This window comes from Trachinotus anak, unplaced genomic scaffold (assembly GCF_046630095.1).
Source record: "Trachinotus anak isolate AG129_WGS33_773 ecotype Australia unplaced genomic scaffold, CSIRO_AGI_Tana_v1 ptg000012l, whole genome shotgun sequence".
Taxonomy (NCBI): Eukaryota; Metazoa; Chordata; class Actinopteri; order Carangiformes; family Carangidae; genus Trachinotus; species Trachinotus anak.
The window spans coordinates 4,236,764-4,260,969 of record NW_027273863.1 but is presented as its reverse complement, the minus strand read 5'-3'; the positions used below and the strand labels follow the sequence as shown (position 1 = coordinate 4,260,969).

At 39.2% G+C, this 24,206-nt stretch overlaps 1 protein-coding gene and 1 long non-coding RNA gene across 9 annotated transcripts in view; both read right to left on the bottom strand.

The window, feature by feature from the left end:
- The window catches only part of astn1 (astrotactin 1), a 415,092-nt gene extending 397,415 nt beyond the window's left edge, over positions 1-17,677 (bottom strand). For 5 of the 8 annotated variants that reach the window (XM_071490450.1, XM_071490452.1, XM_071490453.1 and 2 more), the window contains exon 1: positions 17,071-17,676. In XM_071490450.1, coding sequence (XP_071346551.1) covers positions 17,071-17,377 — 307 coding nt within the window. In that variant the 5' untranslated portion in view covers positions 17,378-17,676. Of the gene's footprint in view, positions 1-17,070 lie in introns of all 8 variants that reach the window. The other 3 variants (XM_071490448.1, XM_071490449.1, XM_071490451.1) reach the window with 1 other exon arrangement.
- A 2,057-nt stretch (positions 17,678-19,734) lies between these two features.
- Positions 19,735-23,724, bottom strand: LOC139628619 (uncharacterized). Its single transcript, XR_011692826.1, has 2 exons — positions 22,713-23,724; positions 19,735-20,121 (listed from the first exon to the last, which is right to left on the bottom strand). It is a non-coding gene; the product is annotated as an uncharacterized lncRNA (long non-coding RNA).
- Positions 23,725-24,206: the final 482 nt, after the last annotated feature.

The following is a 24,206-nucleotide window of genomic DNA, read 5'->3' as shown; positions in this document are numbered from 1 at the left end:
AGACGGAGTGCAGCCCAAGTCTAGACGTCATCCAATAACCTATAAATTAACAATTATTCAGTTTTGACTCAGCATTTCTGTGTCTACCAGAGATGACATTCAGAGACAATCCTCCAGTGTTTTTGTGATTTATTCTACAACATAAAACATGGCCGTAAATACCCCAGTTCTGATTTTACAGCTTTCATGTCTCAAAAAAGGCTGGTTGCTAACAAGTCGCTCTATGAGACATGAAACTTCATCTTTTTCTTTAAAGTGAAGTTGAAGACATCTTGTGTCGATCAGTAAAGGTTTGGAAATTAAAAATATAGATATGTGCATTTTCATGGACTCTGGACTTTTCTATGCAGGACAACGAGTAAATGTTAATTTTAGGGCTTCATGAAATGTATTATATTTAGTCATTTAGTAATATCAAGTGCAATTCTGATACACAATTATCCTGTGTATTAACATCTTTCATGGCAAATCAAGTAAACCCCTGACATTTAAGCCATTATGATGTTGGACACGCGGCAGATATATGCCTTTTATGGAGAAAATGGATTGTATGCTGCACTTTTAAGATTTCGTTGACTGAACTGAAGATGAAAGGCAGCTTGGTTATCAGTTCATTTCTAACATTAAAGTTTAGTTTGACTGAACACTTTGAGTTTTTACTCCAAAAAATTCCAACAGATCAGGAGAATTGAAACAGGCTGCACAGAGTTCAATCAACCTACAACTAACCAGCCCTCCAAAAAAAAAAAAAAAAAAAATGACAGGTAAAATGTTGTAGTATTGCCTTTGAACCGATGTCCTCCTTGTGTGTAACACCTCTCCCTGAGGTTGAGAAACTGACAGATCGAGGCCAGCCTGTGATGACAGTAGCAAATTAAGATATATTGCTTTTACAGGGATGATGAAATCAGGACATCAGAGGGGGAAACCCAGAAACCAGTCTGCTGCTCTCAACACCAGAAGTTCTCCGTGTGCTGCCTTTAACGGGAGCTAATCTGAGAACCTTTCTTATATGGCTGAATTTCCACATGCTTGTGTGTGCACATAATAACAAGATTCCTCAATCTTTCATTTTATTTGCTTTAGGAACTCTCAAAGGCAGCATGTTCATGGGATGCCATAAATTACTACACCCTAATCTTAAAACAAGGATGAAAAATATTTCTAGCTGGTGCCTGACTGTTTGTCCAGCTCCTAACCCTCTCCCACTGGCCCATGTGAGCCTGCATACAGATTACAGTTTCTCCCTCCCTTGATCTCCCCCGGCCTGATAGCCTATAAAACACATGTGGGCAGCGGTACCATTTTTGAAAACTATAAGCTTCAAGGGAGCTGGCAAAACTCACCATGTATTTGAGTACCTTTATGTTGTTGCCATTTGCTTATTTATTTGTCTGCATCTTTTTTCACATCAAAACTGACTTTTAGAGATTAATATTGGAAATGTTTCCATTTTTATTACAGTATTAAGATCTATAGTGCTCTCGTGTTACTGGGGCTGGCCATCGAACTTCAATAGCTTTTGAATGAAATATGTTTGTGGCACTGAGCTTTTGAAAGCTGTCATTGTTCACGCAGTCTTGGACTGTTTTTAAGTTCTTGTATGGCTGTTTGTGTTTGGACACCATTTAACATTTCAGAAGTTTTAGTAGTGTTTGCATCAAAGTTAAGTTAAAAATATTGTTTAATAATTTAAATGAAGTGAAACTCCAGCCCTATGTATGGTGTCTTTCGTAATACAAGACAAAATAATCAGTCAACACCATGACTGAGTATTTCCACATTGGAACTGCAGTGAACCAATGACTCATAAAAACAGATTTAGACAGGGATTCACAAGTCTGTCTTTAACCTAAGGAACCAATTAAGTTGTAGAGACGGGGGGGCTGGCAAAATAGAACCGAAACCTTGACAGTACAAAGAGCAAGATTTTACATTAGCACAACCACTAAGACTGTGCCAGTCACTGCCAGTTACTGTACCACATAAACAATAAAAGATGCTAATTACGCTAACCATCCTGATAAGCAAATTAGTCGCCAATTTTAGTGCACAATAGACTCCTCATCCAAGTCTGGGTCTGACTGAGGCTATATGTGGCTGAATCTCTCCGATGCTTCCTCCTGTAACCATCATGATACTCTCTATTCTTTCACCTGTCATCCTAGCGCAAGTAGTAGTGGTGGGCAGGGCACAAGGCCTGATCCAGAATTTGTCAGAATTTGTAAGTAAGCATAGATGAGCTTCCAGGCCCAGTTTTCCTTTTTTTTTTCACTGTTTATGTGGGAAAAACCATGTTAAACTAAACATTATATAATATTATATAAATATAAAACATGTCTGGAGCGGAACTTTAAGCTCATCGCTAACAGGTCTGTTGTCAAACTTTTTACCACCTTTTTTTTTTATTTTTAAGAGCCATTTGTGGAGTACAGTAACTCCAACACAGTGATGAGTCTTTCTCTAGATAACTGATCCCGCATCAATTTCAGGAGTCAGCTAGTCAGTCCTTTGCGCATATTACATCAATGTTTGTGGTATATCGACTTAGCAGATCTGCTTTGGCACCTTCAGTATTTGGAGCAAGGAGCTTGTGAAAAATAAGGTGTAAAATGAACTGAGCAACACCTGTTATTTCAATGTGTCTGACTCATTTAATCAACATCTCATATCTTACGCTGTTTATATCATTTATCAGGTTGTAGCTGCAAGTCATGGAAATTAATTAGGCAGCCACTCAAAACTGTTTCTGCCCTCTCAGCCTCCAAACAGTGACTACACATCTTTGAGCTTTTTGCTATTTATAACTTCAGACACCTGCAAATGTTGACAGCAAGAAACTTTATTAGAAAACCTAAAGTGATTCAGGTTTAGTGGGTAAATTTAAGGATTCAATGACATTACAATAGTTACCAAAACAATATATTTTTCTATGCCTTACTTCGAGAATATAATAACATTGTTTGTGCAAATTACAAAGTCTGCCTACATAAAATATTGTCTCAAATTGTCAAGTTTATATTGGTAATTGTCCGATCAGACAATAAGCAGGACTACAAAAACAACCAAACAATTCAATTAAATGTTTTGGTACTTGATAGTGCTGCATTTCAGTCAGTACCAAAGGAAGGATTTAGATTCAAAACCCAGCGCCATGATAATTTTAAAAAAAGGAAACCAATGCTCTGAAACAACAATAATTAAAATTTGGATATTAGGCCTCCAATCTTTTTTTTTTCTTTTTTCGATTTTTAATTGACAATCAAGAGGCTTAGAGGCAGAACCAGTTTTCACGTTTCTGTAACAGCACGTTGTTTATCTGTTGCTCTCACTCTTTTCCCCTCTGCCTCCTCTCTTCTGAGCCGCTGTGTGACTTGATTCAGGCATTATGGAGAGAAACAACAGAGCGGGATTGAAGGTGAAAAGCTGTAACGGAAACTAAGCTGCCTCTGAGCTGAACAATATTTGATGATTTAATGTTTGAATCCTTAATGTTCTGTCATGGTGATCACTATTCAGAGTGCGGAGTTAAAGGTGCTGCCTCAAATATCTCTCCTTCCTTCCTTCCTTCCTTTCTTCCTTCATGTAGTCTTCCGCTGCGGTGGTTAAAAAAAAAAAGTCACCTCTCTTTAGAACTCCTCCTAAGCAACCGATCATGTTGCCATGGAAACCATTCACTCATAGCTATATACTTTACACCCTCTCTTTCTGTGTCGTTCCCCCACCCCCCCACCCCCACCCCCACCAATCTAATTTCTCCCGTTGCACTCTCCTCCACAGTTCTCAGTCTTTGGCCTGCCTTGATCTCTGCTTGATATTAATCGCAGATTTATCCTCGACAAAAAGGTAGCATGGGAGCAATAAAGGAAGAGAGGATTTTTGTTGTGGTGAACCGAGGCACACAGAGCATGACTGGCAGAGTTTTGGTAAATTTCGGACAAGATACGAAAAAAAAAGCACCACAAAGGAACACAGTCCTGACATGGAACGATCATGGAAGCCTTGGTAACAGCTGTGACCAATGAAATTACCTCATATCTCATCATCTTCTGATAAACAGGCACAAACACAAGTGGCTCTCATAGAAATCCAAACATGAGCTATAGTGCAAATCTCATTCGTTGACCTCTCTTCTGCCTGTATTATATGTGCATATTCACCTTAACATAAAGACTCAGATTTACTTGAACAGTACAGCAAAGCGTTATTGCACAAGAGATATACATTATATCTGCAAATGAGATGGAAAAATGCAAAGTGCAGAGCTGCAGCTCAGCTGAACTGTCACCATGTTTGTATCAGCTTTTAATATTCTCAACTTCAACAGTGAAAGCTCACTATTGTTATTACTATGACATACACTAATATTTCTGATACAACTGAGAAAAACTGTTCTTATAAATGTGCCTGGAAGGTTTCATGATACCAAGAGAATTTCTGGATGAGGACAAAGACTGGGAATTCCTGAGGGAGTTCGTGGATGCAAAGAGGGAAGAGAACTCGTAATGTTGCGACGGTCTTTCATGGAGTTTTTTATTCCAACTCACCAATGTATCAATAGGAAGTTTTCACCTTCTTTCATACTTCTGTGGAGATTTTCTTTTTCTGTGCATTGTACAAACTTGGAAAATGTTTGGAAGTTTACTCAATTTCAGCCAAAATGTTTTAGTCTGTTTACTTTGTAAGAGTCTACTCTAGCACATACAGCACAGATCTACATGCACCAACAATGGAAATGACAAAGCCAAATATTTATATCAGCAAAAAGATTTCCTTGTTTATTTTTGACAGTAGCGTTGATAGACTGAGTAGCTTGTTCACTTCTGTGCCGTGTTGCATTGTGCAGAGCTGGATGAAGGTGAATATTTTTAGATAGACTCTTGTTGGGCACAGCTGAGTCACATCTTTATACACTAACTACAACTGTCAATATGTGTACAGAATAGAACTGAGACAGTTTCACACGTGGATGACATGCTGGTTAAGACTCTGAACACAATCTCATATTATTGCCTTGATCAGATAAAAGTCATATTTTTGATGTGCATATAAAAGTCTCCTACTTGAAGAATTCATGGCAACATGAAAGAGGAAACACTAACAAATATGAGGGTTTTAGTGTCAACTGTGGATGTAACTGCACCAGAGGAGACATGAGACCTGGGGCCAGATGCATAAAACTGTGTGTAGATTTATGACTAAAACTGTGTGTACACACAAAACCAGAAAAGTGCATATGCATTCTTGTCGTCAGAATTATAAAGGTGTGTGTATGCATGGTTCTGTTTTATAAATCTCACTCATTGAGAAATTGGGCACACGTGGACAAGCCTCATTTCCACTCCTACAATTAGCCATAAATGGATGAAGACACTCCTTTAAACCATCAGTTTGCAAACAAAAACACAAGAAAAGAAGGATGAGAAAGAAGTGCAACTTCACCGATTGTTGGTTGGATCACAAAGGGGAGCTCATCAGTTTACTTTAGTATAATAACTCCACCTGTAAAGGCCTGTTTTAGTCTGAACTTCATCTGTCAGGACTAGAAACATCTTCATCAGGAACCAGACAGGCATCTGAACTTGTGATTAGTAAATATTAAAACAGTATCGAAACAGTTTACAGAATGACTCACAATAAATAGTGAGGATATAATATTAAACATTGCTAAAGGAAACATTGAGCACACAAACACAATTATGTCAATACCTGTCAAATTGTTTTTGCTGTGTAAACAGCAAAACTTATAACAATGATGAATGCAAGCTCCGTGAAGCTGGTTTTGTTTTGCATTTTAACTTCACTGTATCTAACTTGGCTCACTCTAGAAAAAAACATGTACATGGTCAAGAGGATGTGTGAGGTGCACACAATCTCACTGCATATTCTGTGCTCATAAATACCAGTCCATGTGTGGGAAATGCCATGTTTTTTTTGTGTGCACGCATCATTTATGCATCTGGCCTCCGAAATAACTGAAGTACAACATCTGCTTACCTGTCAGCTGTCAGTGTCATCTTGTGAGACAACTACAAATCACTTGTTGTTTACACTGTACTACAGTTGTACTACATTATTAATAGAATGTGTGAAAATAGACAACCTGCAGTCTTCAATGACAGACCGTCACAGAGCGTGCTGACCTGTAGATGAGATGCCGTACTCAACTTAAAAGTGAAACATCTTCCCTTTGCAAACTAAGCCCTTGGTGTTATAACAGGAGTTTAGATCAGATTAGGTTTTTGCAATAATTCAGAAAAGTGGATCCAGTCTTAAGTGATTTTAAAATTAAAATCACCGACTTATTCCTCTGTGTTCCTTTACTGTCAACACAGTCTAGACGAGAGCTGCCGTCAGCAGAGTAAGAATAATAAACAGTTCTGCAAAAGCTAATATAAACTGCAGGAGGGCGGCTGTGTTTCAAATTCTGGTGGGTTTTTTTTTTTCCTAGATTTTTGTCTACCACAGCTTTAACAACACCAGGTTGCATTTGGTGCTACAGTGAAGTATTGCAGTGCTGGCTGTGTTTCACAACTTTTAAATTTGAATATGGAAGAATTTTCTGAGAGCAGATGTTCTTCCTCTGACTTTGTAAATCGCACACTTCCCCCATGTCAAACAAAGCATAATATGAAATTGGCAAATCCAATGACAACAGCTGCTTGTGCATCTATTAGCTTGTGATAAATGGTTCACCGTTCTGAATGGTTTGTGTACTTATATATATGTGAATAGTAAATATACGTTTTATTTTGAAATTCTAACTTTCGTTTGAACACGGGGGAGAAATAAGTGTAATGACCAGTTCAAATTCAAAAGCACGTCAGACCATTTCAAGCAGTTCACCTTGTGCTCCAGCAGAGGACATTATTAAAATTCACTACCACTTGGTGGAGGGGGGGTGGGGTTGTTTTTTTTAAAAAAAGGAACAGTACAGTGAAAATATACCCTCATAATCAGACGTGGCAGTGACTGAAGTGTAATTACATGCAGACCACAGGGAAGTCCAAGCCAGTGGAAAACAACAACACTCTAGACCAGAGTTGCTGGCAGGGGGTGGGGCACAGAGGGAGAGATGTGAGGCAAAGATCCTGCAGGAGGTGAAAGCAACAGATGCTGTGTTATGAAAACAATGGAAAATCAGTTATTCCGGTTTGGCCTGTTGTTTGGCCCACATATCAACGCAGTCAGCTGCTGCAGCTGCAGTGGTGGCAGCTATGACACACGGCTCAAGGAGGCAATTAAGATGCAGTGGGGTCCAAAGGTCTGAGAAATAAAAACTGTGGTGAATGATTGCAACAATTTGTGTCGAATACTGTTATATTACCTCTTCTCAGAGTTACAAATCTGTCACATCTGAACACACACTTATGATGAACATTTCTAGATTTAGCTTGGCCAACACTCTCTGTGGATATTGTTATCACAGATGTCTATGGTGGATAAAAGGTCCATAGACAGGTTCAAAAAGAAGCTCCTTATAACTTCCAGGGCTCCACAGTGCAGAGCACACCTGCACATAACAACTGTTATCCAGCCCCAGCAAAAACTACACAATAACAATGACGTGGTCACTGCACTGAACTAGTGCTGTCTGGTTCAGCGCAAATCATATGAGCTACTCGTCAGCACAAAGAGGCAACGTCAGCATCAAGAATCCAACAAGAAGCTGCCTTAGTCCACATTGCTTGTGGAATAAGCTGCTTGATGCAGATCAGCTTGGAGAGGCACCTTTTTTTTTTTTTTTTTTTTTAATTATATATTCTGACTTTTTATAGGTACAGTGAGAGGTGAGAGACAGGAAAGTTGGGGAGAGAGAGAGGATGACATGCAGCAAAGGGCCATGGGTTGGATTCGAGCCCCGGGCCACTGAGGTTAGGACTAAGCCTTAACGGTACTCACCTCCGCTGAGAAAACACCTAAGTCAGTGTGAAAATCCAATTAATAAATGAGTTGTGTGCTCACAAAGTGTCTCTGACATCCTACATGTACAGTAATTAGACGTCTCTAACATATTCATTATGACAGGAGGATATGAAGCCAGCTTTAATTGTTCAGGCAGATGCAACTCAGCCCATTGTTTCACACCTGGGCTTCATCCCATGCTGAAACGTAGAGGTTGCTGTTATTTGGTAAAGTTGTGGAATTCCTCCCACCAATTATTGCTAATGATTTTAAAATTAATTTCCTCATGTAACAGCAGCTCTGCAGTATAGAGTCTGTCTGAGGGAGGTGTTCACAGAACGAGAGCCGTCATGGAAAACGGGTTAAGGCGATGGTGACAAATAAGCCTGGTTTGGATTACAGCTCCTGCACTGGAGTTACATGTAAGAAAAGCTTGTATTCACTTCGGCTGATTCAAAGTGACACACACAACTGGACAGGGATGTAAAAGCATTACTGGACTGGAGGTCCACACATTTTCATCTGTGCTGGTGTTCACTTCAGCCAGAGGCCCGAGAGCAACTGGTCAGTTCAACAAGTGTGGAGGAGTTTTCATGATGATGTAGTGGGGATTCAACTTTTACTCAAACTGAAACTCATGACACTTTGTTTTTTTTTTTTTTTATTTTATAAATCAATGATTTGTTTCTATATCCATTAATATGCTTGAGTGTGGTGAAACATTGACTGTGGCTGGAGTTATCATCAATAAGTGATGTTCATGTTTAGAGCAGAAATGATTAGTCAGTTCATCAATTATTTAAATGATTCCAGCCTCTAAGATGTGGAGATCTGTTTCTGTGTGTTGGTAAAATGAAAACCTCTCGGTTCTGGATTGCTGCTCAGACAAAACAAGGATTATGAAGATGACACCTTGCACTCTAGAAAACTCTGACAGTTCTCTCTCCTGCAGAAAGTCTTATAAAAACACCAAACAGCCCTGATCACAGCATCTCAAATCCAGCCTGCTGCTACATGTCATTCTTTCTCTCCAACGTTCATGACTATCTCTATTGCTGTCATAATAAAGGCAACCCCCCCCCCCCCAAAAAAAAGGATGTCTAACCTTCACTTCATTTTGAACGCAGAGTTATGCAATTATGTCATTATCATTTCTAGATTGAATTTCCAGACTACAAAGACAACTGTCCGCAAAAGATACTGTAGTTATTGTAATGTTAATTTCATGACCCGGTCAAGCTCAAAATTCTAATTCTTTGCTGTCATCTGGTTATAATGACTTCTGCACACCAGTTTTTATTAGAATTTACATTGTTTCCTCAGAACAGAAGCCCCCATGTTTATAATTTTTATGTCGTAAAAGGATGAGGGCCGAAGCTTTCAATTATTGTAGTAATCAAGTATTCTACCGATTTTACATCGATTAGTCGAGTAATCAGATAAGAACTATTTTTGTCTTATTGAAGAATAAGACATATGAAAACAAAAGATCATATAAAAAGCATACAGAATATAGAAAATTGAAAAAAAAGAGCAAAAAAGACGCGTCTCTTAAAATAAACTAATTGCTTTCCTTTTAAGAAAAATCCTACATATTTATTGCTTAAATTGCTACAATATTATCTGTCAAAACTAAACCCAGCTCACTCTTTTCCATGCTGTGTCTATGTGCACATGATGACATCACTCCGAACAGAAAGGTAAGGTATTAGAGGCTGAAAAATCTCCACAGCAGTGCAGTCACTGCCTTCCTCCATGTTTTGAGTGATATAAAACAAAGCCACGTTGCTGTCCGAGCATGCGTCTGGGAGACTGTTGCTGGTTGGTGCAACAAAACCCTGCCTGAGTTTACCACAGTAATTAACCACGGTAATCGACCACAGTTATAGTGATAATTAAAATTTAAATGGCTGTGGGAGCCAAAGTGTGTTTTGTGTGCTCCTACATGTTTGTTTGTTTGTAAAGTTCATATGAGTGTAAATAAATAAATAATTGATATGATTGGATAGAATAAATAGTCGATTAAAATAGGAAAAATATTAGTTAAATTCATGTTGTTTAATTTATGACAAGTTAAAAAGAATCTTTGTAACCTTTTGTTACTGTCTCTTTAAGACAGTAAAGAGTTGGGGCTTGGTTAGGACTGAGCCACACAGTTTTCTTACCGTAGTGCCTTTTCTGTTGAGAAAACCTTGATTTGGATTTTACTCCTGTAACAAGATACTTTGGAAAGCAAGGAATAAACACTTTTGTCTCATCTTTTTACACCAGAGTCCTGTGGACATTTTTTCCATGCAGTAAAGGTGTACAAGTCAAGTAAACCTGGTCTAAAGCCTCAACTCCCACAATGGTAATACTAACTGTCTGGCATTTCTACTGTGATTTAATGTGGAACCCGGTAACTGTTTCATCTACTGAGCCGTCATATGGATAAAACAAAGCTTCGATGCAAATTTGCTTCAATGACTTTGAGTTTCTGGAGGAATTGTTCAGCCCTAAAGCAGACAGAGAGTAGACTGTCTTTATGATATTTAGGGGAAAAAAAAAAAGAAGAAAAAAAAGGTGTGTAGTTGTTATACCATTTTCCATCAGGTAGCTAGAAACTAGTGGATGAGGTTGTTGCCCAGTGATTAACTGGCAGAAAGTGTGAAAGTTAAACTTAATATCATATCATATATTGGACCCTGAGAAATAAATATATATATATATATATATATATATATATATATATATATATATATATATATATATATATATATATATATATATATATATATATATATATATATATATATAAAATTACAGTGCACTAATTACACTACAGTGTAATTCAGATTTGTCAGATTGTTATTCACACTTCAGGATTGGTCAGCTACATTTTCACCACATACCATCAACAACAAGGTGAAACAACTTGCAGCACTCTGTATCTCTGAAAATGTGACAAAAAGATTTCAGCAGATCACACTGAGCTCAGGACTCACGTAAAGAACAAGCACTACTGGAGTATAATGCCTATTTCACTGCCTATATAATATAAAGCTTCCTGTGGCATGGGCCTGAATTTTACCAGCCAAATTATTGTTCCAGAAAGCTGAAAGCTTGAATGGGAGGCAGTTAGGAGTTGACTTCCCTCCAAGCCCCTGGCCCAGATGTGCAAATCACTGCCAGTGCAAATACAGCTTGAGTCTCTCCCAGAGGGCAACTTTATTGCTTCACCTCCCACACAATTTATGACACAACACCAAAAGGGTAAATTTCTAATAACATATCCGGGCCTCTCTGACACTAACGAGTGGCTGCACTGCTGCTGCTGCTGAAATTTACTGTCAGTCACAGAATCCCCTCGTTTCAAATTGCTTCTTAGACGCTTCACACAGAGGCAATTTGGCAAGAAAAATATGAGCCATTGTAAAAAGTGGAAAAAAAATGTAGAATTGACATTGCAAGCAACCTACCACACGCACACAAGCATGCATTTAAAACCAGATACTTTTCAAATGTTTGCTTCATAACAAGATTCTTTTTTTGTTTTCCCAGAATGAGGCACACAGATTTGAGACCATAAAAAATCTGTTCTGTCTCTCTAAGGTCTTCACTAACTCAAATAATAACTGGGGGTTAGCTCAGGATAAGGTCCTTTTGAGACATGGAGGAGGGGCGCAGTGATAAGCTGCAGTACTGTGCATTAAACTGATTGAAGTGGTCAAGTTCTTAAGTCAAAGCCCACAAGAGCCGTGTTTAAAGTGATGCACAACCTTTTTACTATCAAACGCTCCCTGGCTGAATTTATGTCTGAAACAGAACTGCAGTGAAGACGACGTGTTAATGAAGAATAATCTACTTCACCAATTTCACACATATTCTCCCTGTAAATTCAAAATACTCTTTTATTTTGCCAAACATTCAAGTGTTGTTCCAACATCACACTAGAATGGTGCACAGGAACACTGCAGCACTGTGAGCACATTATGATTAAATTCAACGTTTTTGTTGAGGCCTGACTGACTGTTGTAGAAGAGCAGTAAACACTCAACCTGAGTGTCTATTACCGGAGCAAGACAAAAAAAAGTGACACTGCATAGTTCCCTCTCATTTTCTACTACAGCTCCAGCAAATCACAGCCTTCCACAAAACCAGCCTTTCATGTGCAGATAGAAAGGCAGCTGCTTGCTTTGCAGATCCCTCTGCAGTTAGCTACAGTAGCTAATCCAGGAGGCTATGCTTTCTGATTTTGTTGGAGTGGAAGAAAATCATTCAGAATGATTCATGTAAAATTGAAGTTTTTTTGGAAAGCAATAGAAGGTTTGCACTGCCTGCCCCGATATGCAGTGTGTTGTTTTCTGATGTTTCCCGAATCTCAACAAGGGCGCTGAATGCAAAGTTAGCATCACCCCTGTCCAAAAGTCTACACTGAGGAAAAACAACAATTTCCCATTAAATTAGAATATCTCTGCAGCCATTTGCTTGAGGCAAATCAAAACAAAATAATCTACATTTTACTGAGGAACCATCATGAGCCATAACATGAGGATCTAAATGAGATAGCAGTGCCTTCCAGCTCAGGCTTCTTCATTTGCAAAGCTTTCCAAAGTTTTTTAAGATGTGTTTGGCTTGGGCCAATAATTGATATTGCATATTGTGACATTTCCCACCATGTGTACTACTTTCCATAATATCAAGAATTTTTTTTTTTTTTTTTTTTTTTTTTTTGCAGGTAGCTGACCCCATTTCACTGCTTTGCTTTTACTGTACACTGTGCCTTGGCTTGTGACAAATAAAACTTAGATAAAATTTAATAAAACTTTTGGCAGCATCACTTATACCTTAAACATAAAATATTAAAATAAAACATAATTATGTTAAAAAAACAACTGAAACATAAAATACAATATAATTATACATAGATATCCCCTCCACCCCCAGCCAAAAAAAAAAAACCAAACAGCGACAGTATCATAAATCATGTTATTTCAGCTCGACTGAATCTAGACATTCAACTTTTGATATTGCCTAAGCCCATAATATGTATAAACCAAGATTTAACTAAAATAAGATGATGTCAGCATCACAGGGCTGTGCAGTAGTACTCTGCTAATAGGACCTCCCTACCCAAAACAAACCAAGAACTACTTTGAATGACCTGTACCAAACAATACATCTACTACTGCGCCCTACTAAACAGGGTAGAGTGGAGTGGACATCAGTTCAACTCAACATTACATTTTCCTAACTTGCAAAAGACTTGGTAAGTTTTCACTAAGTTCCTTAAACTTAAGGGACTTCAGTTTACGTCATGAAACTGAATCAGATCCAATGAGGTGCTGCTGCTATATTCTGTCATAACTGTAGTTGAGTAGGCCGACGGTAAAGTGTGTGTTTACACAGGCACCTGGCATAACGTCCTGCACACCCTGTATACCGGTGAAGGGACATAAAATATACTGAGCGGAACCATGTACCTCATTAATCATAATGAGGCTGTGGCAGACTCAAAGAGCCACGACAGCAACTGGATCCTTAACACCAAACCCAGAAAGAGTTTAGTGCTTACACAAATAGCATTCAGCAGGCGTCTTGTCACAGTGCTGCAGAGACAATGGTTTAAATGTAATTACTGCTTATTATCAAGACAGCCACACAATGTTAACGTAAATTGCTTTTATTTCCTGAGAAGACTAGTGTATGCAGCTAGTGAAAGTTCTGGTTTGTAAATTCAAACCTGGCACCCTTTATTTCAACAAAGGAAGTTTTGTTTAACACCTAAGGAAATCAAATAACAAACAAAAGAAGTAAAGAAATAAAGAAAGAAAAGGCTGCAGCTGCTCCACTGTTTATATTTGGGTGGAAGGAATGCTTCCTGCACCATGAATGTGAATTTGCATTGGGCTCCCTGGTGTGAATTTCCATTAAAAGTTTTCCGGAGCAGAATGCTACGTAAGAAAATGTCAGACACAAGTTTGGACTCATTACTATGCAGCACCAACCCTGAGAGATCTGTTGTGCTGTGCATTTGCTTTAGCTTATTTCCCTCCACCCCATAATGAATGTTATCTAAACTGTTGTCTAAATTATGCCTTTAAATGAACTGTTCAAACTATTCAAGGAGCCACCGCAGTCTCATGGTGTAAACACTCTGTAATACTGCAAACATCATGGGGGATCTTTACAGAACTATTCCCAACATCCATATGTCTGTTAATTAAAACAGACATAGAAACAATACTGTGTATATTGCGGTGCATTCTGAAGAACTGACAAATACAACTGAGTCTATCTACTGTGCCGTTGGTTCTCCAAAGCACCAAACTGCTTCTGCTGGGTCAAAGTAGAAGAGAAGTAGGGGAAAAGTCATTCAAGTTTTCAAGACATGTAATGAGTTATACTTATATAATGTCATAAGTCTGACAGTTTCTTCTGTATAGGGCTGGATGTGGAACAAGGCTAAACAATTCATCTAAAGTTTGTTTGTTTTTTTGATGAAGGTAAAATTTGTCACAACACACCATAAATGAATCATTGTGGTGCAGAGGTGCCCCAACCTACTGTACAAATCATTCTCCAGTTGTGAGGGAACATGCTTGTCAATCGTGACTCATATGGCAATCGCATTATCTGCCAATATGATATTTTTTGCATATAATTTGGCCAAAGTGTGGAACATCTGTAGTACCAAAGTAAATGTACCCTGTAGCAACAAGTATGAAAAAGGTTCAGGTATTGAAAGTTGGCACTGAATTAGTGCAGAACAAATAAATATTTTGTTGTTTGTTGAAGTCATACAGTGATTGAATACAGTGATTCAATAAATTGTTTCATCTCTACAGGAAAAATACAGGAAACTACAAGTATGCATCTCTACAGGAAAATATTTAGCAACCATTTTAATAACTGATTTATCATTGGAGTCAGACCAAAAAAACCTGCATATTCTCTGGTTCCAGCTTCTCATTCGTAAGAAATGCTACTTTACAGATTCCCCACTGTGGCACTAAAGGCCATTTTAATCTTAACTGTTTTAGTTGATAGAAAACTCAGTATATTTGATTTGATTTTGACCCGTTGGTCAGATAAAAAAGAAAGTTCAAGATCACTGTGGGTTTTAGTAATCTGTGATGGGCATTCTTCTCTTTTTCTGACATTTCATAGAATAATCAATGAAGCAATTGATTTATTAATTAAGAAATCACCAGTCAGATTAATTGTTAGTTACAGCATGACATTTATATAAATAAAAAAAAGCCATAAAGTTGCAGGTTACAGCACTTTTGTTGTGTTTTATATCATTGTCAACTGAATATTTTTTAGAGTTTTGCTCATAAAATCTAAAGAACTCATCTTAGGATCGAAAAAAATGTGTGTTCGGTTTCTTAGATGTGTTCATTTTCCTATTTTCATTCAATCAGAAACATCTTCAGCTTAATCAAGAGGCTTTTTTTTTACCCTCAGTCTATTTTTACTTTATGAAGTGTGTGTACTTTATTTAACACTGATGTAAAAAACACCTAGGCGTATTTTGTTAAATAGCAAGAATGGGTGAAAATATACAGTATAATCCCCATAAATAATTTGCCCTAAAAGGATATCAAATTGGCACCAATACACAACTTTCAAATCACACCCATTCCTATTCATGACTCGCACAAGGATGACAAAATTGTTTTAAAGTGAAATCTTACAGACATGAACTCTTCAGAATAATTATGATAATACTGTGTGCGTACTGCACAGTCAAATTTCCACACTCAATGGTGTAGGAGTTTGAGATGCTGGACATGTAATCTATTGAAGTCCAGCTGGACACCTTTTTTGCATCTCATCTCCCTCTCTCACTCCCTCCTCCTTTCCCGCCAGCCTTTGACTGTGTGCTGTCTCGCCAGGGTAAAAAAAAAAAAAAATCACCTAAAAAATACATGGGGAAAGTATACATTTCCAGGTAAATTAAACAAAACTATGACTAGTTTATTTATGAGAAAGTCTACAGAGCATGTGTGTCAGACATGCTGCTGTTTAGGAGCAACAGATTCCCCTAAATTAACTCTGACAGTCACCTGATATCTTAAGGTTTTCTGAAGTCTGTATGTACGGTTGGCTTGCTGTTTATCTTTTAATATAAAGAATGTGACAGCTTTAAAACTGAAGCCTATTTTTTTTCCAAACATGATGCATTTGAGGATGTGATACATCAAAAACACACTACAAAAGAAGAAAGCTACAATGGGAATGTGAATGTGAAACAGGCAGCTGCTTCAAAGAATCACAACAAACACACAGATCCAACAACCAGACCTGCTTTTTAACCTCCCTCCTGTTGATTGTTGACTTGGGTCAACAGAATACTAAATAAATGCCCCCCCCCTCCCCCTCCATTGTGTCTCAATGCTCACAATAACAGAAGGGGGCTCCTCACAGCAGCAGCAGCAGCTTGTGATGAGGGGCTGCAGGGGAGATTCAGCACCATGGACAGCGGCCGGCAAACTTCCACAATGCAAACTCTGCCGCTTCTCAGCCAGACTCATTTATTTACGTCCAGTTACTTTTGGACACTTTGATAAAGTATAGATCTGATTTAAAAGCTTGAAAACTGAGACAAGACATGAGCAGCACAAGTGAAAGTACATGGCAACATCATCGCAGAGACAAGTGTAAAAGTTGCACTGAAGTGAGAATAGTTCGGCCGCTTGTCTGTTAACTAGCAGGTAGTTTGCTACACATGTAGTTCACAGAGCCACGTCTGTAAGATCGGAGAATATAAACATCCACAACAAGGCATGAAAATACTCTTACAAATCTACTTTTTTTTTTTTTTGTTGCTATAACTCAATGGAGAACACTGCTGTTTTGTTAGCATTAGGATGCTATGCGGCCTATTATTGCAATAACAAGTCCAAAGTGTTGATGTAGCCCGCCACAGTGTTACCAGCAACTGGCAATACGCTGATTACCAACACCTGGCTGACAGGTTATGACACAGACTGGGCTTCCGTATTTATTCTGGTTGTTATATAGACTGTAGTGTTCTCCAAAACACAGAAAACATGGTGTGTAGCCAGGCCTAAGCTAATAGACAAATGCTCCTGTGTGATAAGAAAAAGTAAGGCGGCTGTAATCTGCTCAGCTAGCGGCAAACTCACCGCGCAGACCGTCGCGTTTCAAAAGACTCACCCAAGACGAAAAAGGGCAGCTCGGTGTTTTCCAGGTCGTCCACCACCACGACGTCCCCGGGAAAATCGTTTCGAACGGAGAACAGCAGCTTGGGCTCCGAGGCCGACGGACTGTGCATGATGCTCAGGTCGTTTTCCCTCAGAAACGGCAGCGCCGACACGGTGACGCTCTTCATCTTGCACTCGGTGTCCTGGCTCTGGTCCTCGTCGCCGTTCAGACCGCGGACGTTAGCCGTCAGGGCTGCCAGAAGGAGCCATGCGAGCCCCAGCAGCTGCAGCGGTCCCGGCCCCATGTTGATGCTCGCCATCTCCGTCGCTCTGTTTCCTCTCCCCTCCTCTGCTGTTTCGCTCTCAGGCTGCTTCAGTCTCTCAGCCCGGCGGAGGAGACAGCAGCCGTGTGTGTGAGCGGGGTGTGATACTCCGGCGGGCTCTCACAGTGGCGGAAACAAACGCCTCCTGTTTCTCGCATACCATCAAACACATGGATTTTTGTAGATACAGCACTGGGCTCTGAGTGTATGGCTGCTGCGTGTTTTAATGCTGTTGACCCCTTTACTGTAATTGATTGATAAACTGTGATAATGGCTCTGTAATGGCTAAGCATAGCTCACCAACAGGACGTGCACCCAGAATGCCCTGGAGGTCCCATAAAGAAAAGTATCATCATTTGTAATCTAATTGTACATTTGCCCCCTCATACACATTTGCATATCATCTAACGCCACTGAGCATCTTTAGTAGTTTTCCTAACCTCTGTGATTAGCTAGACACTCAGCTGGGTGCATGCATAATGGTCTAACTGATGGTGTAGATGCACAAGTTTAATTTAAAAACTCATCGTCAGCATCTGTGTTGCCAACACCATTGACATAAAGGGCAGGACACGCTGTTCGGAAGTGCAGAACATCAAAGTGGGTGTTGTTGGCAAGAAGCCATGTAAAATAGTTGGAGTTTCTCTGTTCAGATGGGTTGAGCTGGTACGAATATATATATATATATATATATATATATATATGCTGATGTTGGGAAACAGAGCCATTAAAGTGCTGCTATAAAGCTAATATGAATGTGAAATATGAAATAAATTATATGACAAAATGGCCAATTGAAACATTAGCTATGAAGCCCAACGAGAATGAGGGACATGTCAATCAAACCCAGTCGATACATGCTCAGACAGTCCTGAGAGAAGGTCTGATCAGGCTACATAATGGAAATCACCTGTGTGGGTTTGTTGTAGTTGCCTCTAGAAACAGTCTAGAAAATGTGCACCTGTTTTCACTTTAGTTTGTGTGAATATATAATAAGTTCGCTGAATGACTTTTTTTTCTGTCATGCTTCTTATTAATGTCTCCTCTCTCCCGCAGTGTAAAGTGTCTGTGTTGGTTCTTGCAACAACACTATACTGCCAATTTAATGCTTGAGAAAAAAAACATATGTATATACATATCAGTAGAAACCATTCTATTTAAATAATGAAAATAAATAAGTAAAACAAACAGTAAATTAGATCCACATTATATTCTGCATTCAGCAAATTTTTGTACCAGTTTATAAGTTACTGATGCAAATCAGATCTTTTGTAATGATGTCTTATGTTTTCTTTAGAATTATGTAAATGAAGTGCTAAAAATAAACTCCATTGTTCTAAACTATACTGTGAACTGGCTGTATGAATGTGGTACACTGTTTTTTTTTTTGTTTTTTTTTATCTCTCTCTATTAGATGCCCTCATGAAGTAGCACATCCATAAATGGACAATAATACTGGGCAGCACAGCCATACAGCTTGGTGTTGATAATGGCTACAGTAAGTTAACACGCAGCGACAATAGCAGATATTTTAGTAGTAGATGGAGAGTAGCTGAATGGAAACAAGCTGGAGGGGGCTTGCTGTTAGTAAAGCCAAGTCAAGCTAGTTAGTTAGCTGCCCAGTGCAGTGGCTCTCTGTGTCTCTGTCATTAACCATGTTCTAAATTGATTTGAGCAATTAAATGTCAGGCAGTAACAAGCAGGTTGTCCACTAGTTAAAAGGTTGGTGGTTTGATTCCTGTCCGTGTGTCAAAGTGTCCCTGTCCCAAATGTCACATCAATGTGTACATGTGTTAGAAAAAAAAGTGTTGGGTGAAATGTCCCTTGTAGTGCGAAGTTGATAAGACAAGTTGGAAAGGGCTGCAGTCCATTACCATTGACAGTACAAGCATATGTCCTTGTAAGAGTGCACAAAATGTGGACCTACTCTTTGCTCAGTACCACTACTAGTGACTTCAGAGGGGACGACAACCATGTGCTTGCCTATTTACTCATCCAGCAGACAGGGACCAAGCTCAGCAATATTCGCTCTCCTTTTCGCTCTCTGCAAACTGAAGGAATTTTCTGGACCTTTCTTGTTTCAATGCTCCACGATGTTAATCAGCAGGATCCCAACAAAACAATGTGCTAAAAGAGCTGATGGAAACTGCAGAGTCAAGTAATAATTTTCCATCTGTTCATCACTATAGCAGCACCTTTCACATTTCATGTAGTCGTGTAGTGCAGCTTTGAGAACCTACAGTCAAACTGCACTTTCCAGGTATCAGTTTCATAAGACTTTTGCTTTTATGTTGACTGAACATAAGACTTTTTGTGTGTATTTTAGCTTTTTATTAGTTTTTTTTTTTTAAATGTATTATTTTTTTTTACAGTGCATTGTTTTACAGTGGCATAAACTCTACAACAATAAAATGGACAACAAACAAATAGAGAGCTCAATTGAAATTGCACTGAGACAAAAATTTGCAGAGGGCTTTCAGCCTCTAAATCCCGTGACTGTTTTGTTGACCAGACAATTTGCCATTCAGATTGGGATGCAAAGCCAAAGAAAAGAAGATTGTCTTTTCTGTGTCACCACTGTCAATCCATTTAATATTTAAGCAGCTCTGTGGTTTCCCAATTAACCACCATTCCTCTCACTCTCTGATCTGTCAGAAAATGTTTTTTTTTAAGTCCAAAATGGGGCAATGTTTGGGATCCAAGCTAAAAAAAGAGCGGCAAAGTGGGCTGACCTAGGCTTCCTGCAGAGAAATATTAACAAGTTGAAAGTGATTGAAGAAAGTAAGTGGAATAAACAGAGCCCAGATTATCATACATTCATTATTGATGGTGAACTGGAGGTTCCTCAAGTCACTGGTAAAAGTAGATTCATCGATATTTAAATGAGATTTGAGAAGTTTTTGCTTCTGGGTGTGTTTGCCCTTTTTACTGGCAGGCTTCTCTGTTGTTTCACAGTCCAGAAGAAATAAGTGACAGCACAGATAAGGAGAGAGCAAAACTTTTCTGGTACATTGCCTCAAGGCCCCAGAGAAACTTTTAAAGGATCATTTGGAAGATTTTACGACACGGCGTATTGTTTGATATTTCGCTGGTGATATTTTTCTCGTTAACAAATCCCATGAAAAGACCAAAAGCAACAATGAATTAACCCTAATAAATATAGCACCTGCATTCAAAGCTTGATCTATCTTTTTCCTCTGAACACCGGCACTGCAGCTTATTTCTACTCCACCCTACACACACTGTCCTGACACTTTAAAACACACAATATACACAGTTTACCCTATTGAAATCTTATTTGACTATTTGTTTTGGTGGTTTTTATTTCTCCCCCTCTCTCCTAGCTCCACTTCCGGTTGGCGAGTGGCGGTGTTTATATGAAGCGTGCACCTGAGATTGATTCTGCTTTCAATCAGCTTGGGGACCGGCTGGGACTTGAGAGGGGGCAGGGTGACCCAAGTCTGATTTGGCTTGATATAGTTTCTTTATTGCTTAGCTTTTGTATCTTTGTTGTAAATATATTCTAGATAATTAGTTTTTGTTCACACCTGGGCTTTTTTTTTTTTTTTTTTTTTGCTTTAGCACCATGACTGTCAGTACGGAGAAAAAAAAAAAAAAAAAAGCTGTGAAATGCCATTGGGGATAATACTGCTGCTCATCTGTAATTACTCCTGCTTCACTAACATTTGCTAAAAAGCTCAGAAGCAGGAAGGCACAGTTCCGTTCACCACTCTGTAGGCCTGCATCAGCATCTTCAACTGGATTTCAACAAGGGAGTGAATGCATTGCATGAAGAAGAAGCAGAGGAGTGATGTGGGAGAACGTGGGGAGGCTGAACATTGGTTTCAGCATCCTGAACTACCCACAGAGCTCTGGTGGTAGACGCAGGGGCTCTGATGAGGAGTGAGCAAAGTAGTCAAGACTGAATGCGACGAATGCAGAAAGCACTAAAGCTTTATGTGGAAAGGTTGTGAAGGCCGGGGTGGGGGAGGACTGTGTAGCACATCTGATTTTCATGCAAGAGACTTGCAGCTGGTTTCACAAAGACATAATTTGACTGTGATTTGGTCCTGACTGATAATCACTTCAGATGTATAAATTCATCTGTTGCACAAAGGTGTCTCGTTCATGACTCTCTCTAAGCAGGACTAATTTTCTGAGAAATATATATTTTTTTAGTTCTGATCAGAGTGCTTTTTCATTAGATATCTGCCGATTTTGAGATGGATCCAATTTTCCCAACGCAGATTTAAATATGTATCCAACAGAATGAAATAATGCGATAGCTAATGCTGTGAGAGAATTTCTTCACTTCATTTGGACTCGAAGATGAGCTGATTAGATTTTTGACAAAAGGTCAAGGTCACTGTGACCTTACAAAACACGTTTTCTGCCTCTTGAATGTGATTTCTCAAGACTGGCTTGAGGGCACTTCTTCAGATATTGCACAAACATTCCCTTAGACCCAAGGATGAACTGATTAGATTCTGGTGGTCAATGGTTGAGGGTCACTTCACAAAACATGTTTATGGCCCAAACTCAATGATTCATACCCTAATTAACCCTGAACCGGTTGGCAGAGGATAAAAATACAGGAGGTCCTGGTTCAAAACTAGGCTTCATAGGCTTATTGTAATAATAAACAAAATAATCACCTGATATGATTGAAATTTTATCAGGAGAATATGACGCCTGAAAATGATGTTATCAGCTCGAGAGAAGATGCATCACTCTGTTGGAGCTCAAGAAACACTCAGTGCTTGCTGATTGAACAGCGGCGTTACCGAGTGGAGCTTCTTCCTTCACAAATGATCTTTGGCTGAGTACAGACACCGGCTGCAAAGTGCAAGAACCCAACAACAGACACATTTAATTTTAGCCTGCAATCAAGTTACACACAGAATTCATCTTAATCAGCGACAGCTGATTTGACCTCCCTCCACTGCCATATGTCATTAACCAACTAAAGCAACTATTAGCACTGGGTACATGAGGCGCTGGTCCCTACATGTTTTATACTTTAATAATGAGAAAGAGAGAGGAGCTTGGCGAATCCACCAGACATTTAGGATTAGATTTTGATTGGTATTATTTCAGGTGATATCACTCCCTCTAAATACTCCCAGCTCAGCTCAGCTCATCTCATCTCTTCCAATTTGCCACAAATTTTGGAACCACAGCTGACAGAGCACCTGTGTCAAACCACTCAGATGAGGTCCACTCCTGCAGAAAATGTACAGCTTCTAGAAGAATTCAACAGTAGCAAGGGCATTTTACTAGGAAAATTCAGCAAGAAATGTAATAATATATGTGAAGTAAAAGCTCAATGTACCTTAGACTTGTAGCTGAGATGGAGTTGAGATGTGAAGGCTTTTTGGGGTGGCAGGACTCCGTGCTTCTGCAAACTGGTCAGCCATGCGCAGAGTAGTTTCCTTGGACAAATGAAAACAATCGGCAGGCTTCTCACTGCGGTACATTTCCAACAGGTTATTGAGTTCTCTAAAAACAGTTTCCCTTCTCATTACATTCTCTGCAAACCACAAATCACTTCCTCTCTTGTGATTTGGTGCCACTGGTCAGCAGGCATCCCTGCTTGGTGCTGTCAAAACATGGTAATGAGTTAGCCTGAGGATAAGATGGCTAAGTCCAGCTTCACTTTAGTGAATCTAAGAGCAAAATTAAGACCAGCTGAGTACTTCAGACCAATAGAAAATATCTGTGGCCTGTGTTCATGCACTGTCACAGATCTGCAGTTGCTTATACATCAGCCTTGTCTATGATCCTAACTGGACCCAGATGCAGACAAACAAACAAAGAATGTCCATAAACTTGCAGGCTGGCAGTCAGGAACTGAACACAGGTGATCCAGATTTAAGAAACAAACAGAAGTTCTCTCAGGAACAGGAACAAAACAGAAAAGCTGACTGCTGGAATCACTGGAGAACATGAGGGAATACAGGGCACAGAGCAGGCAACGTCTCCAGAAACAAAACAGACCGAAAGGGAAGACAGAGACTTAGATACACGAGGGAGGCAAGGGATAATTGGACACAGGTGAAACACATCAGGGCGGGGCAAATAATCACAATAGCAGGAAAAGTAGACAAAGAAAGGAAGTAAAACAAACAGCAGACACCCAAGGAAGTAACTTCAAAATAAAACAGGAAATCAGTTTTTTTGTGAAGTGCCAACACTTAAGGGGCAGATCATGACAAATCTTTCCCTACCTATTGCCAAACCTTCATAGACTAATCATATAGGTTCCATAATCACAATCTACTTCTAACATGAACCAATGAAGTGGTTGCTACACAAGGTCCAAACTCACAGTTTCTAATGAGGAAGGGGCAAATCTTCCATGGTCACACTAGAATAATCCCAGCCTTTCATTTATTTATTTATAGCAGACAGTAAGGTGCCTTTGCTTTTCAACAAACTGCTTGGGCTCAGGTTAACAACCTGGTGTTGCCATGCATTCACCCTTCTGCAGTGTCCTTGGGTGTTAACCTGCACCGCTCTGCTCCTTGCAGGCACCTCTGATCTCTGCAAAAAAATTCTCCAAAGGGATCCCTAAAATACCATTTCCTGTCTTTCCAATTACTTTAAAAGCATTTAGTGCTCATCTAGTCTTGGGACTGCATTTAACAATTCACCTGAAACTTTCCTGATTCAGTGAGAATGACTTTAACGTGGACTCTTGCTGTGGAATTAGAAAAGTGTCTCCACCATGTATTATACAGTGATAAATAGGCAAAATGAGCGAGCAGCTTGAGTCTACTCTGGATTATACAGAGTTCCAGTATTGTATGATTAAAGGGTATGGAGA